Source organism: Schistocerca americana, chromosome 6, assembly GCF_021461395.2.
Source record: "Schistocerca americana isolate TAMUIC-IGC-003095 chromosome 6, iqSchAmer2.1, whole genome shotgun sequence".
NCBI classification, from domain to species: Eukaryota; Metazoa; Arthropoda; class Insecta; order Orthoptera; family Acrididae; genus Schistocerca; species Schistocerca americana.
The window spans coordinates 322,718,652-322,743,182 of record NC_060124.1 but is presented as its reverse complement, the minus strand read 5'-3'; the positions used below and the strand labels follow the sequence as shown (position 1 = coordinate 322,743,182).

The window sequence follows — 24,531 nt, the reverse complement described above, 5'->3', positions numbered from 1 at the left end:
TAGGTGGAGATTTCAATTTACCAGATATAGACTGGGACACTCAGATGTTTAGGACGGGTGGTAGGGACAGAGCATCGAGTGACATTATACTGAGTGCACTATCCGAAAATTACCTCGAGCAATTAAACAGAGAACCGACTCGTGGAGATAACATCTTGGACCTACTGATAACAAACAGACCCGAACTTTTCGACTCTGTATGTACAGTACAGGGAATCAGTGATCATAAGGCCGTTGCAGCATCCCTGAATATGGAAGTTAATAGGAATATAAAAAAAGGGAGGAAGGTTTATCTGTTTAGCAAGAGTAATAGAAGGCAGATTTCAGACTACCTAACAGATCAAAACGAAAATTTCTGTTCCGACACTGACAATGTTGAGTGTTTATGGAAAAAGTTCAAGGCAATCGTAAAATGCGTTTTAGACAGGTACGTGCCGAGTAAAACTGATAGGGACGGGAAAAACCCACCGTGGTACAACAACAAAGTTAGGAAATTACTGCGAAAGCAAAGAGAGCTCCACTCCAAGTTTAAACGCAGCCAAAACCTCTCAGACAAACAGAAGCTAAACGATGTCAAAGTTAGCGTAAGGAGGGCTATGCGTGAAGCGTTCATTGAATTCGAAAGTAAAATTCTATGTACTGACTTGACAGAAAATCCTAGGAAGTTCTGGTCTTACGTTAAATCAGTAAGTGGCTCGAAACAGCATATGCAGACACTACGGGATGATGATGGCATTGAAACAGAGGATGACACGCGTAAAGCTGAAATACTAAACACCTTTTTCCAAAGCTGTTTCACAGAGGAAGACCGCACTGCAGTTCCTTCTCTAAATCCTCGCACAAACGAAAAAATGGCTGACATCGAAATAAGTGTCCAAGGAATAGAAAAGCAACTGGAATCACTCAATAGAGGAAAGTCCACTGGACCTGACGGGATACCAATTCAATTCTACACAGAGTGCGCGAAAGAACTTGCCCCCCTTCTAACAGCCGTGTACCGCAAGTCTCTAGAGGAACGGAGGGTTCCAAATGATTGGAAAAGAGCACAGATAGTCCCAGTCTTCAAGAAGGGTCGTCGAGCAGATGCGCAAAACTATAGACCTATATCTCTTACGTCGATCTCTTGTAGAATTTTAGAACATGTTTTTTGCTCATGTATCATGTCATTTCTGGAAACCCAGAATCTACTATGTAGGAATCAACATGGATTCCAGAAACAGCGGTTGTGTGAGACCCAACTCGCCTTATTTGTTCATGAGACCCAGAAAATATTAGATACAGGCTCCCAGGTAGATGCTATTTTTCTTGACTTCCGGAAGGCGTTCGATACAGTTCCGCACTGTCGCCTGATAGACAAAGTAAGTGCCTACGGAATATCAGACCAGTTGTGTGGCTGGATTGAAGAGTTTTTAGCAAACAGAACACAGTATGTTGTTATCAATGGAGAGACGTCTACAGACGTTAAAGTAACCTCTGGCGTGCCACATGGGAGTGTTATGGGACCATTGCTTTTCACAATATATATAAATGACTTAGTAGGTAGTGTCGGAAGTTCCATGCGGCTTTTCGCGGATGATGCTGTAGTATACAGAGAAGTTGCAGCATTAGAAAATTGTAGCGAAATACAGGAAGATCTGCAGCGGATAGGCACTTGGTGCAGGGAGTGGCAACTGACCCTTAACATAGACAAATGTAATGTATTGCGAATACATAGAAAGAAGGATCCTTTATTGTATGATTATATGATAGCGGAACAAACACTGGTAGCAGTTACGTCTGTAAAATATCTGGGAGTATGCGTGCGGAACGATTTGAAGTGGAATGATCATATAAAATTAATTGTTGGTAAGGCGGGTACCAGGTTGAGATTCATTGGGAGAGTGCTTAGAAAATGTAGTCCATTAACAAAGGAGGTGGCTTACAAAACACTCGTTCGACCTATACTTGAGTATTGCTCATCAGTATGGGATCCGTACCAGGTCGGGTTGACGGAAGAGATAGAGAAGATCCAAAGAAGAGCGGCGCGTTTCGTTACCGGGTTATTTGGTAACCGTGATAGCGTTACGGAGATGTTTAATAAACTCAAGTGGCAGACTCTGCAGGAGAGGCGCTCTGCATCGCGGTGTAACTTGTTTGCCAGGTTTCGAGAGGGTGCGTTTCTGGATGAGGTATCGAATATATTGCTTCCCCCTACTTATACCTCCCGAGGAGATCACGAATGTAAAATTAGAGAGATTAGAGCGCGCACAGAGGCTTCCAGACAGTCGTTCTTCCCGCGAACCATACGCGACTGGAACAGGAAAGGGAGGTAATGACAGTGGCACGTAAAGTGCCCTCCGCCACACACCGTTGGGTGGCTTGCGGAGTATCGATGTAGATGTAGATGTAGACTATTGTAACCCTCACTTAGGGTCAACAACATCTCTTAAACACAAGTAAACTTCTGTAATGACAAATTCAAATTGTCTATTAGTCCACAATGTGAAACAGTAATAGTCCTTGGTGGAAATTCGTACGAGTCAGAATAAAACTTAATATAAGATAGTTTATGATTAAGTTTGAATATAGTCCAATCACTACTTATCTTTGTTCACGCATTTAGTAAGTATGAAATTAAACAAAGTTCTATTAAGCTTGCCAGTGGTGTAGACTACAAGTTCATAAGTCGAAGCACTATGTGCAAGTATTTAAATCGGTATTGGTAAACTGTTGTGATGATAGGAGCTCAGTGGTAGATGTAAGTCAAATAACAGTATCTACGGAAGAGACAGTTGCCAAGAAGTGTTATATTTGGCCACTACAGATATGACTGGCTGACGATATCGTCAGTGCTTCTGGTGCTGTTGTCGACACTAGACGTGGGCAACTTTACACATGTCAATACACCTGTATGTCTCATTTGCACTTCCAGCAAGGTTGCTGAAACGACTATTGTATCAGAGAGGATATACTCACTAACATTTTATGGTAGCCTTTCCTACTCTGTTGTGAATAAAATGTCTAGCTGGTGCCATGCATGTTTGATTAGTAGTTATGTGTAGTAATTTTATTTAACAGTTGTGCAGATTACTGTGGACAAAGAGCTGATGTTGGCTTTTTTTGGAAATTGCATCATGCATACTATTCAAAAATTATGAAGTATGTTCATGGAATGCTTCTTGTTACTTTTGCAGCTTTTTCTTGTAGTGGAACAGTTCTGGCGGCAAGGGAAAAAAGTGCTTGTACTTGGTCGCAAACACATGAAAAACTGGCCCAAAAGACAGATGGAATCACTTTCTAATTGTGCTCAGTTGTTTCTAGCTGACAATTTGTAAGTAAAATTTCATATTTATGACTTTATTCACATTCAGTTTGCTATTACATAATTGTGAATTACAAAAGCACCAGTAAGGCCGCCACCACTGATTCTTTAAAGAATCGAACTCCCCTGTATAAAAACGTTTCAGACATCTGATTGCTTTAGAAAAAAGCTATGGTAATGTTTTAAATATTTGGCATCAAGCACATAACATCAAGACATATGCACAGTTCCTACCTTTGATACTTGACATATTGTGTTAAATATGTAATGTAAGATTATGTCTCTTAATGAGTAGGTTATGGCAGCATTTTAAATTCAGTCAATGATTATATGAAATACCAGTATTGGAAATCAGTTTTTTTCTGCCCCTGCAAGCCATTAGCTAGGCAACCTGCAATTGGGTTCGGCTGACCATTTTAGCTGTTCAGTAATACAAGTATTTGCCTTTAAAAGTAAAGAAGTGATTTTCACATTTCTTATACCTGAGCAAGAAAACATGTTAAATTTCAAAACAACATCAAACAGACAGTAGCAAGTAAATTACATAAAAGTCAGAAAAATACAGATGCTCTGAACACTCAGGTTGCACCACAGAGAAAGGTGTATGCAGAAAGGGGAGGGAGGTGCCATATTGTTACTGTTTAAGTGCAGTTCTGCTGACAAATTCCGCTACTGCTAAAAAAAAAAAAAAAAAAAAAAAATCATCTCCTACAATATTGACTAAAATACATTAATAACACTGCAGTCATGTGACGTGTAAGAATGCAAAGTAATATTTCACTCAGGTGTGGTGTGTAAGAATGTAAGTAACATTTGATCCAGGTGCAGCTGAGATCATTAGGGAAATGTAATATTTGAGGTTTTCGTGGCATGATTGATTAATTGTGTGATTTTGCATTTCTAATCATAATGACAATTCCTTTTTTGTGCTTCTGATTTATCACCTTCTTTAGGTATTCTGAGCATCAGCAGTATGCATACTCACTACCTGTACTTCAACCAAACTGCAGCACATATTAGATTATGACCTGGAGCACCTTAAGCTGTGGTGACTGAGTAGCCTTACAAATATTGTGCACAAAAACAAATTCATCATCTTGACTGGAAACAAGAAACATTGCATCAGAATGAAACACTTTTTGTGTTTTTCCAACTATATTCAGTTATAAAATTAATGCAAAGTGATGGTGCATACAAATGCTTTATAACTTTTTGCTATGCCAAACAGCACAGTGAACCAACACCCATTCCTAGAACTCAATCCCTTTGCCATTAGAGACACCTGGGTGCTGCACGTCACTGACTGAAGCAAAGCTATTGTCACTGCTACTGCACCTCATTATCTCAACAGTTTGAGTGTTAGTAGCCAATTGAAGCTTAAGAGGTAATACTGAGACATACAAAAATGGTAGAATATTCCATAGAAAAAAAGAGATACACTTTCAGTGACAACCTAGAACATACTTATGCTGCAAAACAAGAGAGAAATGTGTTCATTTGCTATTGTGGTAGGCTTCAGTTGAAAGTCTAGTTTACTACAGTTTGCCACACTAGTCTTTTCTACACAAGTCTCTTAGCCTACAGACATTGGAACCTGTTTACTTTAGCCAATTGTTGGTACCTCTCTACAATTTTTACCTCCCCCCCTCCCCCTTCTTCCACCACATTTCTCTCCATTGCCAAATTAACTGTTCACTTGTGCATCAGGATGCATCCAGTTAACCTAACCCTTCTTTTAGTCAAGTTGTGCCATAGAGCTGCTACACAGTTTGATTCAGTACCTCTTCATTAGTTATTTCTACCCCACTAATCTTCAGCATTCTTCTGTAGAACAAAATTTCAGAATCTTCTATTTTCTTTCTTGTCTGCATATTATATGATAATATAGACCTGTTTCTCAGAAAAGCTTTTTTTTCAGTTTGTCTTCTATGTCTTCAATTTTTTATCAGTATAAAATTGAAATACTGTATAATCAATATAAACTTACATTTGTTAATCATTATAAAATTGTATTTTTGTTTGTATTATTGCCAAGCACAGAATATCAAATAGTGGATGCCTTTTACAGCGTTCTGTTATATAGACAAATTTATGTCTGAAAAGAACCTTTGTTGCCAGATCACAGGATGATCCTCTTGTACTACTAGCAGCACTACACAGTGGGCTTGGAACAAAAATTGTTTCACGAGATCTAATGCGTACACACATGTTCCTGCTGAAGGACAAGGAGCTTCGCAGTATTTTTAGGCGCTGGCAGTATTCACATCAATGCTTCTTTGAAATTAAAAATAATGGAAGAGTTGTAATTAAGGTAAGATTGAAAGTCAGACATAATCTCATATGGCAATGAATTTTTCACTGTGTAGCGCAGTGTGCTCTGATATGACACTTTGTGGCAGATTACAACTTTGTGCGGGGCCAAGGCTCGAACTCGGGTTGTGTACCTTTTGCGTGCAAGTACGCTACTAACTGTGCTATCCAAGCATGACTGACAACCCGTCCTCACAGCTTTACTTCTGCTAGTAATCCACCTTCCCAATTTCACAGTAATTCTCCTGTAAAACTTGCAGGATTAACACTCCTGGAAAAAAGGCAAAGATTCCAAGTTTGAAACTCTTTCTGGTACACAGTTTTAATCTGCCAGGAAGTTTCATACTCTCATTTGATTTTATGTAACAAGAAAACTACAGTAAAAATTAATATTTCTCACCAAATCAGCATAAAGGAAAAATGTAGTAGGATAATGTGCTACAGAAGTCAACTGGGCAGTAACATCCAGATTTAGAGAAAGCTGAGCTTGAGGAGAGGAAAGGTAGGGGAAAATGCTGATAAGTGTAGTTGGTGGTACAGAAAATAAATTCAAATTTCACCCACTGCATTTTATTGTGTTATCATTTCCAATATTCCCATATTGTTTCCTTACTGTTTTTGATACCCTTTCCCCTGTAACTTCTTCCTACACTCAGAAGAAAAATATTCATTTAATTTTCAGTGTCTCCTCTGTCATCCCTCGCACATATTCCATAATTTTCATGAGCCTCCAAAATTCAGTCTTATTTGCTGTTGCAAATTTTGCATCAAAGGCTCTCAGTACCAATAATATTTCTTAATTCAAGATATTAGTTTTTATCATGTGTTCTGATTTGTGAAATTTTTTTTTGTAGAGGGCATAACCAACAGACATCAGTATGTCAATAATGTCGCACAGAGAAGTCTTCAGTATTGTTTTCATTTATGGTGTTAATGAAAGAGAATCCTGTGCTTGTTGGATTGTACCCGTGGAGAGTGAAATGAGATGTCAGAATGGCAATGGGCCGCAAGGGGCTTCCCAGCCAGTGACGTCAAATGCTCATTTCCATTTTCCATGGCAATGGATTTGTTCATTTAACTTCTTTATTCTGGCCCTCAACTGTAGTATATCAGTTACTAGTTGGTGGAGGCGTCCAGTTGCTTTCACGTGAAACAATAGAGACATCTGACAGTGCAGAGCGAGGCCGAGCATAACATCACCCAAATACCGCAGTCGGCAATGTCTCCGGCTGTGACCACAATGACACACAGTTTCTGTACTTTTCTTAGTTGTGAACCCCTAATTGGTCCCCATAGTGTCTGGCACCATTTTATTTCATGTATCCCTGAATAAACACTTTTTTAAGTTCTTTGGAGAGCTTCTGTATATCCTACATAAGTTTTCGCTCACCCTATTAATCTCAGTAGTCTCAGTAATGTAGGTTGCAGTAGGTACTGGGAGATGAAGAAGCTTGCACAGGATAGAGTAGCATGGAGAGCTGCATCAAACCAGTCTCAGGACTGAAGACCACAACAACAACAAATTCCTTACCAGACCTACTTTCCATCTGAGCAAGATTTCAAAGTTGTCCACAAAGGCCTGCACATCCTCAGTTGGCTTACCAGAAAAAGAAGCAATTAAACTTTTGACTGGTAAATCTACACTCCGTTGTGACAATCACAATTCTACCAACCCATGCTGTTCTTTAGCAGCAGCGCAGCTGACGATGGCTGTGAACTTCCTCCAGTGAGTGAGCGGCTCCCTCGTGACTCGGGGCAGGCCGCCCTTTCTCGTGGTTCAACAGATATCACTCTGGGTGTCAGGCTTGTGCTGTAGGCTGTGATACTGAGACAAGAATGATTTAGTACATGAATGACTGAGTACTTATATGTTCCATACTAAGTTTGTTTAGAGCTTAAGGCACACACTCTAAACACTTCCAGGATCGCAGGTGAGGAAAGGTGCCCATCCTTCCGCTAGTGTACTGCAATGTCAGCTATTCCTATACCATGCCCAGGTGGCTCCACTTCGCCACACCAGTCAGTAGTGTTTCACTTTGCAACTCGTAACACTCTCGCATGCCTGCGGCTGGATCTGTTGCAACTCACTTCTGCTTTGGCATATTTTTTGATGGAATATGGTTGATACACTACATTACCCTTCTTTTTATTAAGACTTGGTCCCTCAGGACGACCAAACAAGATTATCCTTTAGACCAGAGTTCCTACCGACTGACCCTTCTGGCTCTGTTTCAGCTTTTCGCAATTATTCTAACAATGTTTCTCTCAACCCTATCACTTAATCTTATGCTTGTCTACAGGGACTCTTTCCTTGCCCCTTAACTCAAACACCATGGAACTTATTTCGTTACTAGGCTTCTTGCACAATCAGTTCTATATCTCTGTTCCCAAGTTACAATCTAAAATGAATAAATCGTTCTTAATACTATCCCTTGTGTTTTCAGCTTCATTCTGCTGCTTTTATGCTTGGGGTATCCATCCTGCTGGAGTCTGAACGATGGCTGGGTCCAAGCTCAGTCTTGTGCTCCATCTTCTATGTTCTGAAACAAGGGCTGCACTCAGCAGAATAAGTGCCGTTGCAGGGGTTGGTAGGACAATAGTCAATGTTGTCTCTTCTCAGTACTGACTTCCCTGATTTGACTTTACATTCTGCAAAAAGGTGTCCAGAGAAACTTGTCCTTCCTGCTGGCTCAGAAGCATATCTATAGACTGGATTAATTCTGGCCCCAGAGTTCGATTTAAGCCTGTTAGATCAGCGGCAGGTAACACTTCTGTGGGCTCCTCTGGCCAGTACAATTAAGGCTGCAAAATATGCAGGTGTGTTATCCGTGAAACTGTGGAGGGCAGACGGAAAGTAGGCCCCAGTATCTCACATGCTGTTCCATTTAATAACAAACCACTCCCATTTAATTCTAGCCGCTTTGCTAGCCCCTGCTCAAAACAAATGGCCACTAGTATCATCTTGTCAAAGGTAGAGTACAACCAATGTGTCTTAACATGCTGGAAGTACAATTCGAGCTTGATCACTTCTTTTACCTCCTTTTACCCAATTAGCAAATTCACCGTGGAGGAATCCTTCCCCTCTCTTATTACCATAATCCGACTGACAGTGGTTTCCCCTTAGTGGCATTTTTGCTCCATATCTTCCCTTGTCTTTTGCAATTAATAGCAGTCTCTATGTTTTTACTCTTACAGATTCCTTCAGTATCCCCCAGTTAACAGGATATGCATGAACTACGGTGCCCTCATAATGTGCTTGTTTTCTTACTACTGGTATAGAAATGGAAACATTCGCTCCATCAGTTCTCATCAATATTGTGTCTACTTTGAAATAAGAGGGTAAGTTTTGTGCTTGAGTTTTAAAACCAACCTCAACTCTGGCAGTAGCTCCTTCTGTACTTTCCTTAGACCCTCTAAATACTGCTCTGGTGACAAAATGTTTACCCTTAGCTGACCTCTTACAGCCTCCTGCATAGCCTCCTGTAATTCTGTTACTTTCCCTCATGCTTCCCAAACACTATCTTCCACAGACTGCAACAATTTTGTCATTGCTACTTCCCTGTGCAAGACTTCTGCTTCAGTTTGTGATTAACTGCCACTTCTGCAACTGTGGCATACCGCATTACTTCTCCAGTCAGTTGTTGTAGTAGGCATCAGACAGTTGTCGTAGTAGTCATATATACGAGGTCCGTCTAAAAAGTATCTGACCTTTGATTTCCCACAAAAAAAAGAGAGACGATAGTGTGGTGCCACTGTACACAGTAAAGGAAGAGACCTATATGCGCTTACGTGAATTTTGTCCCCACCTTCCAGTGCATTAGTCGCTGCCTGTCGGTCACTGAGTAAGGTACTACACAACGTGGTCGTCAGATTACCAATTCTCTCAAGATGACTGAACGTGTTGAGCAAAGACACTGCATCATTTGTCAAAAGCTTGGTGATTCTCAAAGCGAAACAATTCGTAAGATTCAGCAGGTATTTGGAGAAGATGCGATGGGTGTAACACAAATTAAGGAGTGGTTCAACCAATTCAAAAATGGCCACACATCAGCAGAGAGTGACCAGCATTCTGGCAGGCCCCAAACTGCTCGGAGTGCAGCTGTTGTTGAGAGGGTGCAAAATTTGGTGATGGCAGATCGTCGTTTGACCGTGCGGGAGATTGCCCAAGAGGTTGGAATGAGTAAAGATTCTGCGCATGCAATTTTGTGTGATAATTTGAACATGCACCAAGTGGCTGCAAAATTCGTACCCAAGTTGTTGCCACTGAAACAAAAAAACCTCCGTTTTGATGTTGCACAGGACCTTCTGGACATCACCAACACTGATTCTGGATTTCTGAACACTGTGATAACTGGAGATGAGTAACGGGTGTACGGGTACGACCCAAAAACAAAAAGACAGTCATCGCAATGGAAGCATGCCGAGTCTCCAAGGCCGAAGAAAGTGTGGCAGATGCGAAGCAAAATCAAGGTGATGCTGACTGTCTTCTTTGATGTCCGTGGAATTGTGCATCACGAATACACACCAGAAGGACAAACAGTGACAAAGGAGTACTATCAAGATGTTCTCCGGCAACTCTGTGATGCAGTTTGGTGCAAAAGGCCAGACATGTGGACAGTGAAAAACTGGCAACTGCATCACAACGCCCCTGCACATTCATCCCACTAGATCCAAAATTTCTTGGCCAAACATGGAATTACAGCCATTCTCCAGCCTCCCTACTCTCCAGATATCACTCTTTGTGACTTCTGGTTGTTTCCAAAATTGAGAGTAGAGAAGAGATAATGCGGAACACGACGACAGAGCTGAACACCATTCAAAAAGAAGACTCCCAGAGGTGCTTCCAGCAGTGGAAGGATCGGTGGGCTATGTGTGTGCAAGCACAAGGGGCCTACTGTGCAGGGGATTAGGGTCCAAACCCTGTCAGGTGTTAGAAATATTTTTTCTGACCTGAGGTCGGATACTTTTAGACAGGGCTCATATTTTTTTCTGGACTCCCTTAAAAGGTTTCAACTGCCCTACATGCACAATTATCATTCTCGTCAGCAATTGAACCTGATGGTGTGGTCCCAGATACTTTGCAAAAAACTTCTGTGTCCTTCCCTTTGGTGTATACAAAGTTGATAGCATCACCTACTGACCAATCATATATTGTGGCATTCTTGCCAAAGGGCCCACTGTTTCTTCCTGTTTCTGCAGTGCTCATGTATTTGCCCTCTGTACTCCCTTCCAAATTACGCTAATCACTCTGGCAAATTCCGTAACAGACTGTCACCCTTCCCCTTCTTCGCTTTCAGTATATCGAACGGTGATGGCATTTCATGACCAAATACCACTTCATATGGTGATAATCCTTTATTTGTATGCTGTTTTGAGTTGTAGGCTGAGACCAAGTACTTCAAATAGACATCCCAGTTGGTGTGATTTGAATCAACATAGTGTCCAAGCATCTTCCCGCTTGTCCTACGAAGTCTTTAAGTTCTTCCATTGGTTTGTGGATGGAGAGGAATCATCCTTAACTTCTTCACATTCAATAACTTACACAATTCCTTGAATAGATCTGACATGAAATTCATTAGCCGACGTTGCAGTACACTAGCGGACGGACGGGCACCTTTCCTCACCTGCAATCATGGAAGTGTTTGGAGTATGTGCCTTAAGCTCTAAACAAACTTAGTCAGGAATATATAAGTACTCAGCCATTCATGTATTAAATCATTCTTGTCTCAGTATCACAGCCTACAGCACAAGCTTGACACCCAGAGTGACATCCCGGAACACAGTACAGAGTCTACTGTTCGATCATGAGAAAGAGCAGCCTGCCCCGTGTCACGAGGGAGCCGCTTGCTCACTGGAGGAAGTTCATAGCCATCGTCAGCTGCGCTGCTGCTAAAGAACAGCATGGATTGGTAGAATCGTGATTGTCACAACAGGGTGTAGATTTATCAGTCATAAGTTTAATTGCTTCTTTTTCTGGTAAGCCAACTGAGGATGTGCAGGCCTTTGTGGGACACCTTTGAAATCTTGCTCAGATGGAAAGTAGGTCTGCTGTTATTGTTTCAGGCTCTCCAAACCTCAATATTCAAGTATTCACAAGTGCTTGCGCCACTTACTGCCTGCTGGTTTGGCATTGCGACCATTTGTATGTATCATGAGAAATGACCTATGATTGTAAGTATGTGCATGTATTTATTCCCTGCTGGTAATTTATTGATTGGACCTTAAACGTAAATTTGAATGGTGCTGATGCTTCAGGTAACTGCTGCAACGGTACTCTTGTTCGACACAAATCCACTCTCTGTATGCATTGTATGCAATTCCACACATACTGGTTTATGTCTGTCTGCCTATTCCTCCACTAATACCTTTCTGCTATTCTTCTGTTGGTAGATCTGCAACCTTCATGACCTGCTAATATGTGATCATGAGCTTCTTGTAGCACTCTCTTCCTTAGCTTGGCTGGTACCACTACCTGAGGTCCCAAATTGATTTCTCTGCATAGCAACCCAACCTTCATACAAAATTGTGGCTGCTTAAAATACTGCTTGCATTCGTCATTCACTCTTCATGTAGCTTGCTGTTCCTTATATTCACTACCCCAAGTATGTAACACAGCACTTTTCCACTTAAGTCATCATCATTTCCATGCTTCTTCCCAGGTTTATGCATAACTTCGAAATCAAATTCATTTAGTCTTACTGCCCATTGTGTCAACCTACTGGAAAGACCCTCTACCCCCAACAATCATTTTAATGCTGCATGATCTGTTATTATTCTAAACTTTTTACCGTACAGAAAAAATTTGGAATATGTGATTCCATAAATAAGGTTTAGCACCTCTTTCTCCATTGTGGAATAATTTCTTTCTGCAAAATTCAGTTGCCTTGATGCATAAGGTACTAGGTGTTGTATGCCTTCTACTTCGGGTGACAACACACAGACAAATGCATGGTTTGATGCATCGCATGATAAAACAAATTATCTTTTAAAATCCGGAAATACCAAGATTGAACTTGATGTTAAAGTTTCTTTTAGCTCCTCAAAAGCATGCTATTACTTTTCTGACCACACAAATGTAATGCCCTTTTCTAACAGTTCTCAACAGTGTGGGAATATCCGTAAATCATTTTACGAAGGCTACTTGGGTCCATCTTAACCACATCTTTACTTATGACATGACCTAGGTACACTACCTCTTCCATCACAAAATTGTACTTTTCTGTACTCAATGTTAACTTCATTGCTTTTAACTTAAGGAATACTTCCCTTAATCGCTGCATATGCAGTTATATACCACTCTCGTAGACAATTATGTCATCAAGATACACTAATCATGACTGTGGTTTCAAATCTCTGAGTACTCCATCCAACAATCTGAAATGTTGCAGGTGCATTTTTTAATCCAAATGACATTCTTTTAAATTGATAATGTCCCCAAGGTGCCAAAAATGCTGTTTTGTGTCGATCCTGTGGTGCAACCTCTATCTGTTGATAACCACTCTTCAAATCCGTTGTTGAAAAATATTTACATCACCCTTAAGTGAGTCAAGATTTGTGATGTTTGGCAAAGAGTAGGTGTCCATTATGGTTTTTGCATTTAGGTGTCTGTAATCACAACAAAACCTAAATTTTCAAGTTTGAGTTAAATCCATTAATTTATTTATTGAGCAACACAGTCCTAGTAAAACTAGGGACCGTGTTGCCCAGGCCATTTGAATCGCGCGCCACAGCCTCGCTCAGCGGCTAAGTCCCGCTCAAGGTCACACACCTTACACAGCGGCATACGGTGAACGCATACAGCCATGGACTATTACTTTCTTCAGTTACCCCATCTTTCAGCTACTGATCAATAAATTCCTCCAAAATTTGCTGCAAGTACCTAGGTATTTAGTATGGTTTGCACTAGACTGATGATTCATTTCCCAGTGGTATGCAGTGATGTGTTATGTGCATATCTGGTAATGGCTCTTTTGGAAAATATAAATCCTTAAATTCCAAAAGTAATTTTTCCATCAGTTCCCTATTGCTTCTCTCTAGGTGCTTCACTTTTCCTCATAATGCAGTTTCAATGACATCCGTCGATTGTCCATGGCTGACATCCCTCGTGTCCCATTCTTCTTTCTCGAGGATATCTATGTCAGGGATTAACAACCCGTTTGTTAATGCTGCATCCTCTGCACTAATGTTATCTATAGAAATGGGTACCTTCGTTTCATCCTTGTATGCTTACAATACCTCTTTTAGCTAAGCATTCTGCCTGATCTAATACTTCATTCTCTTCTAACAGTTCCACCACACACAAAATTCCAGACCGAGCGAGGTGGCGCAGTGGTTAGACACTGGACTCGCATTCGGGAGGACGACGGTTCAATCCCGCGTCCGGCCATCCTGATTTAGGTTTTCCGTGATTTCCCTAAATCACTCCAGGCAAATGCCGGGATGGTTCCTCTGAAAGGGCACGGCCGACTTCCTTCCCTAATCCGATGAGACCGATGACCTCGCTGTCTGGTCTCCTTCCCCAAAAACAACAACAAAAACAACAAAATTCCAATTGGCAAGCTGCAGTCAACACTGACCCAAAATGATTTCCCAGTACTCTTAGGTACATAGTAGTGCAAATCAAGTCTTAGTACTTTTGTTCAGGGTTTAATTGGTGCGTCTTTCACGACAGACTCCCCTTGCAACATCGATACACTGGCAATGGCTTCACCTAACTGGAACAATTTTCCATAAAGCTCCACCTTATGTTGCCAAAGATTGATTATGGCACAATGCTGATGTAAGGAATCTAATCCTAGAATCGTGTAACCCTCATTCACATGTAGCAAAATCTCCACACAGTGGTGAAATTGAACTGTATCCAGGCAAAAGTCTATGTCCAGCATTCCTAATCTTGTAACTTCTTTATTCACCATTCCACGCAATTTGTACCATGGTCGTCCCATTGTTTACGTTTCACCAGATCATTACTGGCGACCGACACATGTGCCCCTGTGTTTACTAATATTCTGCAACTATTTTTCCGTACTGTTCCTCTTATTCCACAATCCACCTCTACATACTTCTATGTAGCATCCACTGTTACTGGGAAGGACCATAGGTGGACCTGCGATTCCCATTGGCGCTTAACACCTGAGTCTTACTCTGCCATATTTTTTGACCAACTACGGTCGATATCCCACACCTGTAGTTTATCCCTCCAATTGGGGATGGAAAATAATTATGACAATAGAATTTTCACCAGCGGGCACACTGTTTTTTCTGTGTAGCAGGTACACTGTATTCTCTGTGTTGTACGTAAAGAAACAATTATTCCATTAGTGCAAATCAGAATTTCCAGAGATATCCAGGTTGCACTTTTGCTTCATACTATCATCAATTTGGACCTCTACACACTGGAACTGCCCTCCTGCTGCCCTTTCCTTTCTCTGATGCATGCCACAACTGCATTACATGACGTAGGTGGCCAGTTAGAACATGTGGATTTTACACTATAAGACAAGAAAAGAATGCACCATGAAGGAATTATCTGAATGGGACGGAAATTGGTAGATGTAATGTGCATGTAGAGACAAACAATTGAACACACACCGAGCGAGGTGGCGCAGTGGTTAGCACACTGGACTCGCATTCGGGAGGACGACAGTTCAATCCTGTCTCCAGCCATCCTGATTTAGGTTTTCCGTGATTTCCCTAAATCGTTTCAGGCAAATGCCGGGATGGTTCCTTTGAAAGGGCACGGCCGATTTCCTTCCCAATCCTTCCCTAACCCGAGCTTGCGCTCCATCTCTAATGACCTCGTTGTCGACGGGACATTCAACACTAACCACCACCACCACCAATTGAACACAGTTTCAAAAAAAAATATGTAGTTTATTCAAGAGAAAGAGCTTCATAAATTGAGCAAGCCGTTATTGCATCAGTCCCACTCTTGGCCTTATGCTTGCAGTTATTCAGCTTGGGATTGATTGGTGGAGTTGTTGGGTGTCCTCTTGAGGCATATCATGCTGAGTTCTGTTCAAGCTGCATGTTAGATCATCAAATTCCCAAGACAATTGGGGAGCCCTGCTCATAACACTCCAGACATTCTCAGTTTGGGACAGGTCCGGCAACCTTGCTAGCCAATGTGGGGTATGGCAAGTAAGAAGAAAAGCAGTGGAAACTCTTGCCACGTGCAGACTGGCATTATCTTGCTGAAATGTAAGCCCAGGACAAGTTGCCATGAAAGCCAACAAAACAGAATATAGAATATTGTCAACACACCACCTTGCTTTAAGGATGCCCCACATAACAGCCAAAGGGGTCCTGCCATGAAATGAAATGGCACCCCCAGACCATCATTCCTGGTTGCTGGGCTGTATGACTGGCAGCAATCAGGTTGTCATCCTACCGCTGTCTGGGACATCTCCAGACACGTCTGCGGCCTGGAATTTCATGGACAGGAGTTGAATTGTCTTCAGTGATGAGTCCTGCCTGGAACTGAGCCCCAGTAACAAGCAAAGACTTGTCTGGAGATGCCCCAGACAGTGGGCATTGCTTACAATATGGCCTGACGAACAGGAGTGATGGTTTGGGGTAACATTTATTTACATGGCACTCTTACAGCACGACAGAATGTTGACGATATTTTATGTCCCATTTTGTTGCAAGCCATACTGGGACTCCATTTCAGCAAGATAATGCCTGTTCCATAAAATTTCAGGAGAACTGCCTTATTTCTGCAACTTGTTGCCACGACATTCCAGCGCAGAGTCTTCTGGCCACCTTCAAGTGAATGCTAACAGGAAAGGTGGTGAGCTCATGTACTTAAGACCGCCCCGGCACTTGTATGATGTATACAGTTGGCATTTTACATGCACTGTTTGTCTGCAAGTCTATATGCTGTGCCACGTGTCCTCTGTGGTGAAAGCTGGCGTCATTGATATCAGATCGACTGTCTTCGTGTGGTAAATGATGCTGGTTACACAGAGCACGAAGTTCTTCTATGACAGGATTCCATGCAGAATTTAAACGGAAACAGCTGTCTCAATTAATAAAGGTCTCAGACAGTCGTATTTCCACAGATTCATTGATGATGGAGCCCCGAAAGTTTGACGTATGGGCCACAATTTTCATTTGGTTGTATTTTGCCAAATGACCAGTGGAAATACAATGTTCGGCGATAGCAGACTGATTGCCTTGGAGGAGGGAAGTAAGCCACTGATGTTCCACAATGCATTCCTCTACCATGCTCATCATTTGCTCTATGTAAGCTTTGCCATATTTGCGCAGAATTCTATAAACACCTGCCTTGGACAACTCTTAAGTTGTCTTTAACAGATCCCAGTAGTGCCGAGATTTTAGGAGGAGGACAAAAAACTGCTTTAACTTTATGTCTTCTAAATATTCTGCCTATTTTGGCTGAAATGTTTCCAATATATGGTAAATAAGCTGTCATTTTGAAAGCCTGATCCTCTTGTTTGTTTTGTACTTTGTAGATCTGTAGTGCTCTCTGTACTTCCTGGGATGAATATCCACTGTTCTGGAACACAGTTTGATGATGGTCTAGTTCCATTTCCAGATTGCCAGCATCTGAGATATTATGAGTTGGGTGGATTAAGGTCTTTAGAACGTCCACCATTTGTGCTGGATGTTGGCAGTAGTAGCTTCCAGATACAGGTCTGTATGAGTGGACTTTTGAAAGACCAGCAGCCCAAGTGTGCCATCACTCTTATGTCACACCAAATGTCTAGAAACAGCAAGCAACCACCTTTCTCCATCTCCATAGTAAATTTTATGGTTCCATGTTTGAGGTTCAGATGTTGAAGGAACTCTCGGAGATGGTCCAAACCATAGGCCAGACTATAAAAGCGCCATCAGTGTACCGCCTAAATACTGTTGGTTTGAAAACAGCTGAGACGAGTGCTCACGCCTCAGAACCTTCCATAAAAAGACTTGCCACTAGGGAGAAAAAGGGCTCACCATGGTGACACCGTCAGATTATTCGAAAAACTCATTGTTAAATAAAAAGTACATAAAGGAGAGAGTGTGCTTGAACAAAGCTGTAATGTCAGCCCCAAACTTACTGCCAAAGAGATGCAGTGAGTCCGCATTTGTAAAAAGTGAAACATCATCAAAACTGACCAACAAGTCATTGCTATTCCGCTTAAGTGACTGAAGTCAGCTGATAAAATCACTTGAATTTCTTATGTGATGTGGACACTTGCCTATAAGTGTTTCAATAAAGATGCAAAGTATTTGGCCAAATCACAGGTGGCTGCTCCAATATTGCTTAATATAGGACATAAAGACACACCTTCTTTGTGGACCTTGGGTAGCCCATACACCGTAGGTGGAACCTGAACTATTTGTTCTCAGTCTCTTAATGATGTCCTTTGGTAGAGAACTATTCAGTAGAATTTCTGCTATTTTTCACATCACTCAATTAGTAGGATCCTTATCTATATTGTGATACACTGAGTCACTAAGTAAAGCATTGATCTTATTAATATAGACCTCCCATGGCACAAGAGCAGTAACATGACCTTTATCCATCTTGAGTATTATCATATCCATGTTTGCTTGTAAGTTACAGAGGGCTGCTCTCTCCATAGACAAGATGTTGCTCTTTGGTGGTGTGGCTTCCATCAGCACATGGCAAGACACTTGGTGAACTTACTCTGCTGCAAGATAGCACACAGCTTCTTTGATGGAACTGGCAGAGTCCACCAGTGGTGGTGAATCCCCAAAACAGGCAGAATATTAAAAAGACATAAAGTTAAAGCAGTTTTTTTTGTCCTCCTCCTAAAATCTCAGTGATAGTGGCATCTGTTAAAGATGACTTAGAGTTGCGCAAAGCAGGTGTTTACAGAATTCTGGGTGAATGTAGCAAATCTTACGTGGGGGAAGCGACATGCATGGTACAAGAATGCATCTTGGAACATCAGCGGATACTTGCCTCCTCCAAGGCAATAAGTCCGCTAGCACCTGAAGATGGCCAGAAGTCTCTGTCTGCACTGAAATATCATGCCAACAAGTTGCAGACATCCAGCAGTTCCCCCGAAATTTTATAGAACAATCTGTATGCCAGGAAAGTTTTAAATCTTACGAGATAATGCCTGCCCACATATGGTGATAGTTTCTACTGCTTGTCATACCCTACTCTGGCCAGCAACCAGCTCTTTGCCCATCTAATGCACCAATTGGACAGAATTTGGTCATCCAACAACTCTATCAAACAATACCAAGCCAAACAACTGCTTGCTTAAGGAATAGAGGTGGAACAACACATTATTAACTTACTCAATTTCCGAGCTCTGTCTCTTGAATAAATCATCCAATTTTTCAGAAATTGTAATCATTTGTTTGTCTGTACATGTACATCACATCTACCAATTTCTGTACCATTTGGATAATTCTTTCACAGTACGTAGTCATTATAGCCATTAAAGAAAAAAAGGAGAGGGGGGGGGAGAATTTTTTAACCCCTCTTTGACAGTTATCTTCATGCAGATTATCTGACAGTGATTTTGTCATTATCTCATTAGACATTACAGTTTTTGTGCCAATAAATAGGCATCCACTATCCATGAAGAGTGTTCCTTTGTGGTTATATTTTATTCAAAATGTAAGATTTTTCTGCTGTTTATTTCTGGTTTGAGTTAGTTTCCTGTTTCTGCTATTAATAAGTATGTAATTTTGTTACTAAACCAGAATATTTGTGCAGTTAACTAATGCTAGATTTATGTATTCTTTTCCTGTCCTCCATAGCAAATATAGGAATGGAAGCTCTCTGACACTTGGCCAGAGTACAAAGTCACATAAAGTGAAGGTGCTATTAAAGATAAAGCTTAGGACTGCATAGATTGTATTGAGTGGGTGAAACTCAGCATTGAATACTGGGGTTGTTATATTCAGGAGCATGGTGCTTGAGGCTCTAAGAAGATGATTATGTAGCTCATGGACATGAAGGAAGGCAATGAGGAGTTTTTGAAGACTTCCATTGGAAAACAATCTAGCTGAGTTGCTTTCAACCTATATGAACCAGAGCTAAACACATTGGCCTGAAGACAGCCACAACTTCCTTATCAATAGGCACCTGAAAAATTAGCATTTTGTGATAAATCTGAATGTAGATGAGAATTCGGTCTCAAGATGCAAAATTACCTAATACCTGCTATTTCATAGAAAACTGTATCCAAATGAATTATTTTACCAGAGACAGTTTGAAATAGATTTTATTTTCTGCAAACAATGCAAAATCCAGGATGCAATGTAACAATATTATGAGAAGGAAAGTTGCCACTCACCATATAGCGGAGATGCTGAGTCACAGATAGGCACAACAAAAAGATTTTCACACTTAAAGCTTTCACCCAATGGCTTTTGTCAACAATAGACACAAGCGCGTGCAGTGCATGATGGGAGTGGCGACTGGGTGGGGGAAAGGAGGAGGCTGGGGCAGGGAGGGGAAGGGATAGTATGGTGGGGATGGCAAACAGTGAAGTTCTGCCGTTCACACTTAAAGCTTTCACCCAATGGCTTTTGTCAACAATAGACACAAGCGCGTGCAGTGCATGATGGGAGTGGCGACTGGGTGGGGGAAAGGAGGAGGCTGGGGCAGGGAGGGGAAGGGATAGTATGGTGGGGATGGCAAACAGTGAAGTTCTGCCGATTGAGTGGCAGGCGGGGAGGAGGAGGGGAGGGAGTAATGGAAAAGGAGAGAAATAGAGAGAAATAAATAAAAAATAATAAAATAAAATAAAAAGACTGGGTGTGGTGGTGGAATTATGGCCGTGTAGTGCTGGAATGGGAGCAGGGAAGGGAATGGAATGGATGGGTGAGGACAGTGACTAACAAAGGATGAGGCCAGGAGGGTTATGGGAACATAGGATGTGTTACAGGAAAAGTTCCCACCTGTGCATTTCAGAAAAGCTGGTGTTGCTGGGAAGGATCCATATCGCACAGGCTGTGAAGCATGAAGGATATTGTGTTCAGCAACAGGGTGGTTCACCTTGTTTCTTGGCCACAGTTTGTAGGTTGCCATTCATGCAGACAGACAGCTTGTTGGTTGTCATGCCTACAGAATGCAGCACAGTGGTTACAGCTTAGCTTGTAGACCACATGACTGGTTTCGCAGGTAGCGCTGCCTTTGATAGGATAGGTGATGTTAGTGACCGGACTAGTGTATGTGGTAGTGGGAGGATGTATGGGACAGGTCTTGCATCTAGGTCTGTTACAGGGGTATGAGCCATGAGGTAAGGGATTGGGAGCAGGGGTGTGTAAGGATGGACGAGTATGTTGTTCAGGTTTGGTGGACCGTGGAATACCACTGTGGGATAGGTGGGAAGGATAGTGGGCAGGACATTTCTCCCAGCCTGAGACTGCAGGTGTGTGTGTGTGTGTGTGTGTGTGTGTGAGTTGCATTTGCTTGTGTGTGTATGTGTGCGTATGTGTGTCCATTGTTGTCAAAGGCAGTTAGCCGAAAGCTTTAAGTGTGAAAATCTTTTTGTTGTGCCTATCTGCGACTCAGCATCCATGCTATATGGTGAGTGGCAACTTTCCTTCTCATAATATTGTTTTATTTTCTGCTTATAAATATAAAAAAATGGTTTTGATATTGCACATCATCTGGTAGAGCCCAGTTTGGAAAAATAATGTGCATAAGTATTTTTTTACAAAACAAAAAGTGTACGGATGAAACACTGTATCAGCGCACTCGATGCTCTGGTGCCATGTCGACTGTGGGTGGTTGAATGGTCTGTATGAGATGCATGCCGCTTATTTCAACATATGTCTCACATTTTGAACCTAGCATCTTAGAACGAAGTTTGTCTGCTAGCTAATTGTGGACATTCTAACATGGCTGTTTAAGGCAGCATCGGGTGTTTTGAACTGTGGTTTTGGCATTGTTGTCTTCCCTCATTTTGAAATGAGTGATAAGCCTAACCCTGCTCCATCATGGAATATGGTTACAACCCTGAAAATACCAGAAGGGATCTGCAATCTCTGTGACAGTAGGTCAGTTCTGCTTTAGCAGAAACACAAAATAGTGGTGTCGGCTGGCTGTCCTGTGAGGGAGAGGTGGGACTTGTTTCACTCACTCCTCTAGCGGTCAGAATTCTAGTTTGCCTACATTGGCAGCCAACTGCCAGTTTATTATGTCCACCTTCTGCACCATAGTGATCAAAAAACCAAACCTGTTAATGTATTTTGAGTATAATGAAAGTCTTCCCCTAATGTGTGAATAGAGTTATTTTCGGTTCTACTTCTGTGCTAAGTATGTTGTTGGTTCTGTCTGTAGCATTGTCAAGTATGAGTTGCATGGGATGAATGCCGATGAAAGTTTGAAATTTATATTCTGCAGATTTTTTTAACTATCGAATTGAATGGGAGAAGAAAAATAATGCCGAGGAATACCTTAAATCAGAGAAGCACTCTGTTCACAGGTGGGAAAATACTGCTGCATTTCAACAGAAACAATCATTTTTTAAAAGCTTAAGTAGAGCTGAAAGGAGAAAACAAGCAAGGAACATTTTGGGAAAATACTGTTGAAGTTTTTGCAAAAGCAAAGATCTTCATCAAAAACATCCCCAATCTCTCTTTTATTTACTTACTTCTTTTTTTATGAAAAAAACTTTTTCAAAGCACTAAGGCTTCAGTTTCAGGTACATTGCAGTTCAAATTTTTAAATTTTTGCATCTAATCATTTACAAACACAGAAAAAATTAGACGTGAATTTCCCCCAAAGTAAATGTGAATTTTCCAAAAATACATGCTACATTTTTATGTCCCTAGTTATGAATGATGGGCTTCCATAACCCTTTCCATGGTGTATATTAGGCCTCTTGGTAAAGAGGTTGGCACGTAAGTTGATTATGCTTGGAATATTTATGGGACTTTCCACACAATGTTAGTTTGGATCTTGAGAAAGGCTTTGGGAGCTCAGCAAGTTGCTATCATTCTACTGGGTTTCATCAGTAGTAATGGTTTTGTAGTGTAACACCCATAAGATGGTATGTGGTGATGCTTTCTCGTTCTCTATGTGGCCTCTCTGCTGACACTGTTTGGAACGACACTGACTTCATTCATGTTGCTGGAGTAGAATTTGCAGAGCTTGTGGGATTAAGCTAATATGGGCCAGTTCCAGCTGTAGAATTAGTGATTCAATCAGTATCAGTATGATACTGCTTACAGTATTGGCATTTGATGGAATCAAGGATCCTCTCGGGGTAGAGCATAAACAGTCCCTGTTTCAAGAAACTTATCTCCCTTGATATCTGGAGAGGCCTTAGGAGGGGTGAAGTGCAGGATCTGCCCCTCAGATTACTTTGGCTTCACCTCTTTGTTACACTCCATGCTTGTTACTTCTTGGTGAGTGCAACATCAATGGATCCTTAGACTGACTTTCCTCTGGGTAAATCAACTGCATTCTTATTATAAGCAATACTTCAGAAGCAGATCCACCCAGAGCTGGATATGTTGTGGGGCAACAAAAGCTTTAGCTGCAAATTGTAGCATCTCTTAACGGTATACTGAATAGTGCAGCATTTTTTTTTTACTCTCTACAGCCAATAAACTGTCTCATCCAGCTACTTGTAGGGAGACTTACCATTTAAGGTAGCCTCCCAATTATAATATGACTGGAAATTTTCCATGTTCACATTGCCAGATGTGAAGGACACAATAAATGCCAGAAAAAATCCTAGAGAATGTCTGTGCTGGACTTGTAAATCTGTGCATTCATAATCTAACACCCACTAAACCAGCAATGTGACAGATATTAAATTAAGAACATGTAAAATTTGAATTAAATGTAATCTTTTTTCACTACATAAGAGAGAATTTCCACAAGCACCGTGACCACCTCCAGTATATGGGTAAACAAACGCTGTCTAAGTCACTTTTTTATTTACATAGGTAAAAGCAATTTTAGTGATGAAAAAGAAAAGGCAACAATCTGGCTGAGAACTGCAGTATATTTATAATATGTTATGAGACTAATTTCTGGCCATTACTTACCTTCATGAGACAAAAGTGTGTAGTACTGATGATAGACATATACTGGGTGATTTTTTTCCACTGTGTACAAACTCTAGGGATTGATCAATGAGGGGATACAGAACAAAAAAAGGTCTAATGAACTTATGTCCGCAGATGCATGATTTCCATGCTAGAGACAGTTTATTCAATGACAATGATGATGATTGGTTTGTGGGGCACCCAGATAGGTGCTCATCAGTGCCCATACAAAGACCCAATTTTTTACACAATCCAATCTAGTCACGAATGATGATGATGATGATGATGACGAGTACAACACAAACACCTAGTCCCTGGGCAGAGAAAATCCCCAACCCGGCTGGGAATCGAACCTGGGACCCTGTGATCCAGAGGCAGCACCATTTATTCATCAACCATACATTGTTACAGACTGTGGTCTAATATGTGCTGTACCATGCAACCACAGTTACAGTATGTGTTGGAAATGTGGAAATGATTTCCATGTGCCTTAATGCATGCGTTTATGCACCGTAACATGTTCTGTCTCATATGTTCACATTGGCCAAACTGCATCAAAAAGTGTCAAAGGCAGCATCAGTACGCTGCTCCAGTGTCTCCGCATCTGGAATGGGTTCTGCATGCACGATGCTTTTGAGACGGCCCCATAACCAGAAATAGCAAGGGGTGAGAACTGGTGAATGAGCAGGCCATGCACTGGAACTCCTCATCTGATTTTTTGGCCAGGGAAGACACAATTCAGATGCATCCGGACATTAACAGCGAAGTGAGGTGGAACACCATCATGTAGCAGCCACATAACCATTCAAATCATCAGTGGCCGTTTTTCCAGCAGGAGAGGCAGAGTCACCCACAAGAAACATCGATAGTTCCAGCCTGTTAGGCGACATGGAAGGAAGACTGATCCCAAGATACGGTTG

The 24,531-nt window shown here is 41.5% G+C and overlaps 1 protein-coding gene across 9 annotated transcripts in view; it reads left to right on the top strand.

Moving 5' to 3' along the window:
• LOC124619857 (mitochondrial ribonuclease P catalytic subunit) overlaps window positions 1-24,531 on the top strand; it is a 134,356-nt gene that overhangs the window by 65,025 nt on the left and 44,800 nt on the right. For all 9 annotated transcript variants that reach the window (XR_006980148.1, XR_006980149.1, XR_006980147.1 and 6 more), the window contains exons 6-7: window positions 3,174-3,310; window positions 5,420-5,612. Coding sequence is in view for 4 of the 9 variants with exons in the window: in XM_047146472.1 (XP_047002428.1) it covers window positions 3,174-3,310; window positions 5,420-5,612 (330 nt within the window). In the remaining 5 variants the exon portion in view is untranslated. The remainder of the gene's footprint in view (window positions 1-3,173; window positions 3,311-5,419; window positions 5,613-24,531) is intronic.